The 8,486-nt window shown below is 40.9% G+C and overlaps 1 protein-coding gene across 2 annotated transcripts; it reads left to right on the top strand.

Moving 5' to 3' along the window:
* Positions 1 to 741: 741 nt before the first annotated feature.
* Positions 742 to 8,008, top strand: LOC125967374 (RNA-binding protein, mRNA-processing factor 2a). Of its 2 annotated transcripts, none has more exons than XM_049718412.2 (8): positions 742 to 1,262; positions 2,597 to 2,674; positions 3,980 to 4,018; positions 4,187 to 4,249; positions 5,167 to 5,317; positions 5,666 to 5,829; positions 6,448 to 6,519; positions 6,991 to 8,008. In XM_049718412.2, exons 1-7 carry the CDS (start codon positions 1,209 to 1,211, stop codon positions 6,511 to 6,513), a joined length of 615 nt encoding a protein of 204 aa, XP_049574369.1. In that variant the 5' UTR covers positions 742 to 1,208; the 3' UTR covers positions 6,514 to 6,519; positions 6,991 to 8,008. The 2 variants fall into 2 exon arrangements, with proteins under 2 accessions (XP_049574369.1, XP_049574370.1); XM_049718413.2 differs by having other exon boundaries at positions 743 to 1,262; positions 5,666 to 5,814.
* The last annotated feature ends 478 nt before the right edge of the window (positions 8,009 to 8,486 follow it).

Genomic DNA, 8,486 nt, shown 5'->3' with positions numbered 1-8,486 from the left:
GTCATTTTATCATTTTTAATATAGCTGCTCGGAAAGTCACTGTGCATTACATTTGTATTATCAGACGTTTCAATTTGGAATTCACACACGTATGAAGCACACGTCCTGTATTCTGAAACAGCGCAGATAATAAAAATAAAAGTGCACACTTTGTTTATTTTATAATATAGCATACTGTATTGTGTATTATCTAAACGTATAATATCAATATATTCCTCTTTATTTTCATATTTTTGCTATGAATCATAAATAATCCAAAATAATAGAATAACAAAAAGAACAATACGTCTTGAAATCACAATTAGGATACATTAATAATTGGACAAACTAAGAGTCAGATGAATTATATAAGCCTGTTGTGACCAATGTTGCAGTTTTCCTTCATGTACAGGACATTAAAATGCCATGTTAAATTTTACACATACGAAAATGCTACCTTTAAATTCACCACTACGTGCACTTTAACTAAAATGAAGTCATGCAATAAAAATAATCTTTTACACTGTTTTTATTCAGTCTACAGGTTCGCTTGTTCTATTATTCCGAGGTAAGACTATATTATTATTTTTTTCTTTTCTCAAAAGAGATCTTTAAAAAATCCCAAAGAAATTGTTAGTGTCCATAATAAAGTGTCAGTGTCAACGGTGCCAGCCTATTGGCTGAGCGGGTGAGGGAACGCCGACGAGGGCGGGGCGAGGCGAGGCAGTGGGGGCGGATGGCACAGCTGAGGCGCATCTACAGCCTGATTGCGTCCCCGCACACACACATAATTGATGACCTAATTGAGGAGCAGGAGGAGGAGAAAAGTTGACTTGTTCCTCCTGTTCAAATGTAGTTCCACAACTGAGGGCATTGATGTGACCGGAGAGGCTTTCAGCTTTTTACTTGCACTTCTTTCCCCCGTCTTTCACCCTCACACACGGAGCACAAATCCACCGTCTCACCTTTAGTTTAGCGCGACTGCTTACTTTTCCGTCACTCCCTTTTTTCACCCCTTCCCTTAACTTATTTTAGGGAGGGGAACGAACATTCGTCCTTTTCGAATCGAAGCTGTTCTGAAGAAGAAAACTAACGGTTAACGTCTTCACCCCCGCACCACGCCACTTCGAGTTGTGCGATCTTCACCGGACTGTCAAAGGAGCCGCAACCCACTTTGGGCCACTCTCACCCGGGCAGAACGCACTCGGCGCCGCGGCAGCATCTTCAACATGAGCCTCAAGACGGACCCGGAGCCCAACAACAATGTCTCCATGGAGGAGGAGGTCAGGTTCACCTTTTCCCCTCACTTTGTCTGTTCATTAAACCAAGTCAATAAATATCTCCGGAATTTTAACGTTTTCTTTTCTCGAACTGAGCGCTGCTTTTCGAAATTGTGTGAAATCAAAACTGGAACGATTAACTTTAAATCCGTATTTGACATAACTTAAAAATTGAAACATAATTTATAGGCGTGCGTTTTCGAGCAGCTCGTATAATAGTGACTTTTAATGGGTAAACGGCGTCTCAATCCCTAATTCAGTTTTAAGGATTTAGAAAAAAAAAAATCTCTTTCAAAACTGTTTTTGACTACTGTGTGAATAGGAAGATTTATTCCTGCTGCCAGCAACAATTGTTTCATAGTTTGGACTAATGAAGACACGCAGGAGGGGAGCGCTGCATCGGCCCTTTTGTTCGTGAACCTCCCCCCCTCCCCCCTTTGTTCATCCCAATCAAAGTTTGTGTGCTTAATTGTGACTCTCGTAGATCAAGGGAAAAAGGAAGAAGCTTTTACAAATATTGTGTGTTGATTTTTCATTTGTTAAACATATGTAAGATGAGGATGCATTCTGGTTTATCTAAATATTCTAAAGCAATGGCTGTTTCTTAATTCATCCTCGGTTGTAATAGCAGCTGCTCAGGCATGTTTTTAGTTGTTGCATAGAAGGAAATTGGTGCTGCGGCACCTGAAAAATGGCCGAGCGGTGGCAGGGTAGGGGTCAGAGGAAGGAAATGGTGTCACGCTGAGAACTGTTGTCCAGCGCTGTTCCTCTGGCGGCCCCATTGTAGCAGAAACCTCCCCACCAGCTGAGAACTAATGGGCCCCACGCACTGTTTGTTTCCACAGCCACTCTGGGCTTCACTTGGCATCGGCCTTCAATGAGCTGTGCACGCCTAGCAGGATGGGAGCCTTGTTTGGTTTTTGCTCATTTAGGGACATCACAATGAGTGTTCTTTCACTAAGGGTTGATTCATGGGTGACCTGCTTGTTGAAGTGAACAGCACTTTGTATTTTAGTTTCTGATTGTCCGGTTAGAGGAATGGTAATCCAAAAGTAACTTGCAATATTGTCAAGGGATTTGTCTAAACATGCTGTAATAAACACTTTTCTATAAGGGCCTCTTTGAAACTGGAGCGGTTCGTTTGTACAGTTGCCGTGTTTAGCAGATATAGATGTATTGACATGCTACTATGAGAGGTTAACAGATTTGATTTTGGCTCATTAAGTGACAATCGTTCTTAAGAGGAAATATAAAGTTCCAATTGTCTGAAGCTATTCTTGTGAAAAATTGTCGGCTGAAGTCTCATCTTGCTTTTTAACGATGACTCCAAATTTCAGGTACGGACACTGTTTGTCAGCGGCCTACCAGTTGATATCAAACCACGAGAACTGTACCTTCTCTTCAGGCCATTCAAGGTATGTTGAATGTTTGTTGTAAACCTGTGAAATAAGATTCAGCTGAATAAAGAAAATGAAGGTGATTTGCCTTAACCAATAGTTAGTTACATCTTTTACTTTCATCGTTCTAGATCAATGATTCCTGACCTACATGGTGAGATCAGGAGTGACGCTATCTTTGTTAATTCATTCAACACAATAAGTTGCTGCAAATATTTCAGCAATCTGTTTAATTGAATCGATTATTGACAATAAAGTAATTGTATAGATTTACTTTTTACCTTGGAGTGGGCCAAATATTCTATCAGCCTCAACAGCAATTCATTAATTTTTGCATTCTTTCATGAGAACAGATTATCTTGAGTTTAGTCAAAACAAGATGCAAACGTCTGCTTTTACTCCGGAAAACAAAAACTGCACTAGTGATTGAATCAATTGAGAAAGGTTTGGAGAGTACAATGTTAATCCTTTTTGTGTGCTATTGTTTAATTGTTCATCATTTTTATCGCTAAGCAATACCAAATAAAGGACAGTATAAATGGAAAATATTCAGTAGCGATTGCCCTATTATTTTTGTCGTATTGTTTGCGTTTTTTAATGTAAAATGAATGCCTTGGTCCAATGGTTGGGAAACACTGATCTAGATGTGCACTCTAACACGATTTGTTCAAGCTGGAATCCAACAATCTCCCTAGTAATGAGTCCAAATATTTGCATATATGGAAATGAGGCCGCATCATTGTTCATCCACGGCTGTGTTCATCCGGTTCCAAAACAGCCCTCCCACTTGTGTCCTAACTAACCAAATTGGAAGTGGTATCCCTCGCACATGGATGATCCTGCGGAATGTGTAAATGAGTAATCCTCGTCACTGACCGACCGACCAACCCTGTGTGTGACCCAGCTTGCTCACTGGAAAGGGAAATATTTTCCTCCAACAAATTGCGAAATGGCTAAAGTTTTGTTACGGTAGCTCCTCTGACATTATTGCCGCGTGCCTCCCGACTGGCTGCAGGCTCCTTGTATGCTTTTCTTATGAGGTTTCAGGCAACTTTTTGCTTTCCAAAAATATCCGGTACAACTATGCTCTGTCAAGAATTTTCTGCAACAAATTAAATTTTTCCCCCAATAGGAACGCCAGTCAGGGCTTACATTTTTCAAATAAGTAGTCGTAATGTTTGCATAAGAAATGCAACAGGAGCCATGCTGGCTGCAAACTGATCTCCTGCTGATGGCTGACAGAAGCAGGTCTCTCTTTCTTCATGCCTGAATTCCTTGCATGTGACTCCACGATGGATAATTGGCTGTCTTTCTTCTCTGCAGGGTTATGAAGGGTCACTGATTAAGTTAACATCAAAACAGGTGAGTCTCCATCTGATGATGCTAAAAAAAAAAGCACTCCGACTCTTTTGGTAATGTTAGTGGAGGATTAGTCATTATTTGTCTGGTCTGTGTCAATTCCCTTTCCTATTTGATTTTGTTCTGTCAAATAAATGTGCTTGACGCCCTCAGTATTTTTTTGTCTTCCAGCCTGTCGGGTTTGTAACATTTGACAGTCGATCTGGAGCCGAAGCTGCAAAAAATGCTCTAAATGCAAGTATTCTGATTTATTACTGTCTCTTTTAAATGATTGATTTTTGTTGTTCTAACAAATGTAAGAAGAGACGGGAGTGTTTTGAAGAGCTTTCCCATCCGTTTTCCAACAAGTCAACTCTTTCTGTCTTTTCATAATTCAATGGCAGGGACTTTTTTGGAAAGATGGGAGAATCCTGTAGCATTACGGTAGTTTACTTTGACCTTGATACACATCCATTTTTAGTCTGGTGTAGCTTTTCCTAATTTTGCATATCACTGCTTTACTATACGTGTTCTTTAGCCACGTTTCAGTGTTATTTGAACACATCTTCAGTAGAATAACCTTATTTTTGTCACTCATAGGCCACAATGGCAGTGTCTAACACACATACACACTCATAGCCTAGCCTTCCTTATGAGCATCACCTCCTAGACACAGCAGATGGCGCGCACACAAACACACTCAAAAGACTTCTCACTTGCATGTGGGCACAGCGCTTAGGGCACAAAAACACAAGCAAGGTAAAACCACCCCTACGATGCCACTTGGTCTTGTCGTCGGCCCTTTCCTCATCTCTCCTTCTCCTCCTGACTTCCTGTGGCTGGATTTTGTCCAGTCATGTGAGCTCATGGTTTCATTCTGAGGAAAGAGAGATGAAAGCGTTTGCAAATACTTTCAGGTTGTATCCTTCAGCATGTCCTGACGTCCTCAACTGTTCTGCTTAACTGGGTGCAGTGCAGTCAGGAAGAATATTGGCTGCATTCTCCATGTGAGAGCAGAACAGTGCCGGCCGGGCTCACGGGATATCAGAAGGATACATCCGAAGTATTGAAACATGGTTGTAGGAAAGGAGATGGCGCGAGAGTCAACTAAAGCCCCGCAATCTCAGCCCACCTCCCTTACGATCCAATGTCCCCCTCCGTTTCTCCTTCAGGGTATCCGTTTTGACCCCGAAAGCCCTCAGACCCTGCGCTTAGAGTTTGCTAAAGCCAACACGAAGATGGCAAAGAGTAAGCTGATGGCCACACCGAACCCCACAAATATCCACCCTGCTCTAGGAGCACACTTCATTGCACGGGACCCATGTAAGTTGTACGTACGGCTGCACCCTCTAGGCTCCCGTTCCCTCTCACTTGGCCAGTGCCGTCATGGCAGTACTGATGTTAAAAAGTGTTTAACAAATCTAACACACCCTGCACATGCATGCATCTCAATTCTTTAGCCGCTTTGCTTTTCCAATGAATTAACTTTCTCAACCAACAGTCATCTAAATGGTTTTAGACATGGTAGTGGACAAACATGTTTCTTTTGTATTTGGTGAAACGGGGTATTTCACTCGAGTAAGATGACTGGCCGCTTAGAGTGGTTGTAAAAACGTCAATTTTCCAGGCTTGCTGCATTGACATTTCAACGTGTGCTGTTTACACCCTCAGATGACCTGACAGGGGCAGCACTGATCCCAGCCTCACCGGACGCGTGGACCCCTTACCCATTGTACACAGCAGAACTGACCCCTGGCCTCCCTCATGCGGCCTTCACTTATCCCGCGGCGGCCGCCGCTGCCGCAGCCCTCCACGCCCAGGTGAGGGACCAACCGGTGTGTGTCTCTCTTCTATCTTGCACACTTCCTGATTTAAAATGCTCACTTTCGTTACGTATTTCCCAGTATCAATGATGAGCTTTCTGACATTGCTCTGTTAAATCAAAGGGATCTGCTATACTGTAGTGTTGAACTAGTACTGAGCTTGTTTCACCTCTGTCAGTCATAGGTGCTTTTTAGTAGTCTAACATTTTCCTAAAAGTTTTAAGCTCCCTGCTTTGCTGGCAGTGTCTAAGGCTTAAAACAATCATGTATCATCTGAGTCATTTCAAATCAATTGTTTGCCAATTCCATTTAATTGTTGGAGCACAAGGAAGGGAATGCTACATCACAAAGCACAATGACTTGGGCCCTTGTGCTGGCCACTTGAGGCTGAGGAATGCTTGCTATTCACTTGGTCAAATACTCCTGACTTAATGTAGCCAAAATATGTGCATTCGAAAAAGTTAAGAGGGGAGGGGTGCCGTCTAACTGCAATCTGAGATTTCAGAATTTTGCTTATGTTGTGGCCAAACAAGACATTTCTGATAAGCTAATTACTTGACTTGAAAAGAAAAATGAACCCTTAAATCCAAGTTTTGAATCACCTCATTTTCGTCATGACTGTTTCTTTAGATGCGCTGGTACCCAACTCCCTCAGACACTTCTCAGCCTGGATGGAAGTCCCGCCAGTTTTGTTAGATATTGGTGAGTGACCTTTAGTTAAACCCTGTTCAGATTTCACGGTCCGCCTTTCTGTGACTAATAATCTCATACAAGCTTGTCGACAGTAACAAAGAAATTGATCGCAAAATGTCAATTCAAATTAGAACAAGAGCTAAAACAGGCTGGTGTTAAAGGAATAGAAAGTCTAATAGAAATACAAACCAGTTTGGGTCTTTAGTTTTCGATATATATATATATATATATATATATATATATATATATATATATATATATATATATATATATATATATATATATATATATATATATATATATATATATAAATAATAATTCATGTCTCTAGATTTTTTGCACATTTAAATTTTTTTTATTACAAAACAAATTATGTCAAAGACTACCCAGGGCAAATTTGTCAGTACTTAACTGTAGACTCGTGTGTGTAGTGAACATGCAAAGTGTTACTTTGGGCCAACATGTTTTTGTTTTCTGCAGGCACCCGGAAACCACACTTTTGTCCAGTTGAAGTGAGGTTTGCCAAGCTCATTAATTTAATCAGGTTTATTTAATGGACAAATGTGCATTAGAATCAGTATTTATATCCTTGCCAATTGTCTTTTTGAGGGGGGAGTCAGAGTAGAAAAAAAACATCTTGCTGTTGACAATCTCTTGTGCCCCCTTTTTTGCGGTACATCTTAGCACTTGATAGAACCTTTTGCAAGCTAGTCAAAGCTCCATGGCTCATCGTTGCTGAGGGGGGAAAAAAAAACACCATAGTTGTAGGAGTCCCAATGTGGCTTCCAACTACCTTCAGAAGTGTGAAGACGTTGCATGTACAAGTCTTTTTGGCATGAATTTAGAACAGTTCTGTGTATCCTAATTTTCTTAGTGTTGCCTCTTTCCTTTGGTCTGAGCAGCAAAACCTTTTGTTCCTGTAGCTCCTTGGCCTTAGCTCTGTCAAAGCTTGGCTTTTTGTTCAGTGGCTTGTCTCGCATGGACCTTGTGAAGGAATCTTCTCGTTCTGACAATCCTATTCCCGTGATCATATCATTGTCATTATTTGACCAGAATAAAGTACAAGTATTTTTGTACTTTTTGTGTAATGTGTGTGTATATGCGTTTTTGTGCAACTAAATGAACATGTATACGTTGAATGTTTAGTTGTCTTTTGTTTTTGGTGGTAATTTTTGTTCCTGTAATCCTGTTGGAATAGTTTTAGAGGAAGAAAAGTGCAATTTGTTTAATGGGAAGTGGGGGTATTTGTCCAAAAATAAATGCAAGTATTCTGAACATGGCATGTGCCGTTCTGCTAAAATGAGATTGCTGTGAAATGATCTTTCAGAATGTGAAACTGGACTACAAACTTTAGAGGGGGGCTGTTTTGAAAAAGCGACGCAGGATTGGAAGAGGATTTGAATTTAGTTTGTGGTTTAGAAACATGTTTGTCTCTGTATCTGCTGTGCATAAGATGTAAACAAAAATACCCATCTTATGAATAAAAGAAGTTAATGCATTTCTTTAGTGATCCCTTCTTTCTGACAAGCCACTTAGAAGATTGCAAATGCATACAGTTTACTACACTGTATGGTCAGCAGATGTTTGTATCAATAATGAATCCGGCTATTCATTTGTTAATGCACCAATGCATTAGTGTCTTTCTGCCTCTTGTGTGGGGTTGACCTCCTAAGCTGGGTAAGACATTCTGCTCAACCAACCATAATGGCTCCAGGGACTGTTCTCAGTATGGCGGCTGCCTAATTATACTGCCCAACTATAAACATTTGCTCGATACTGTTCAAAGTTATAGACGAGTGCACATATACTTGCCATCAGTGTCTGACCATCATCCAGATCAGGCTGTCCTATTTGATTTGAGATCATTCAAACTGGACTGATCACCAGGAAATCAAAGGTGTGATAGACAAGACCATTGCACATTGGTGGTCCGTTCTTTGGTGAGCCAAAGTCAGCATGTTGGTAGGAAAGTAAGC

Source organism: Syngnathus scovelli, chromosome 4 (genome assembly GCF_024217435.2).
Source record: "Syngnathus scovelli strain Florida chromosome 4, RoL_Ssco_1.2, whole genome shotgun sequence".
Lineage (NCBI taxonomy): Eukaryota > Metazoa > Chordata > Actinopteri > Syngnathiformes > Syngnathidae > Syngnathus > Syngnathus scovelli.
This window is presented reverse-complemented; position numbering and strand designations above follow the sequence as displayed.

Coding starts and splice junctions, on each gene's coding strand:
- LOC125967374 (XM_049718412.2), top strand. CDS start 1,209: ATGAGCCTCAAGACGGACCCGGAGCCCAACAACAATGTCTCCATGGAG. Junction 1,263..2,596: donor ATGTCTCCATGGAGGAGGAG/GTCAGGTTCACC, acceptor TCCAAATTTCAG/GTACGGACACTGTTTGTCAG. Junction 5,830..6,447: donor CCCAGGTGAGGGACCAACCG/GTGTGTGTCTCT, acceptor CTGTTTCTTTAG/ATGCGCTGGTACCCAACTCC.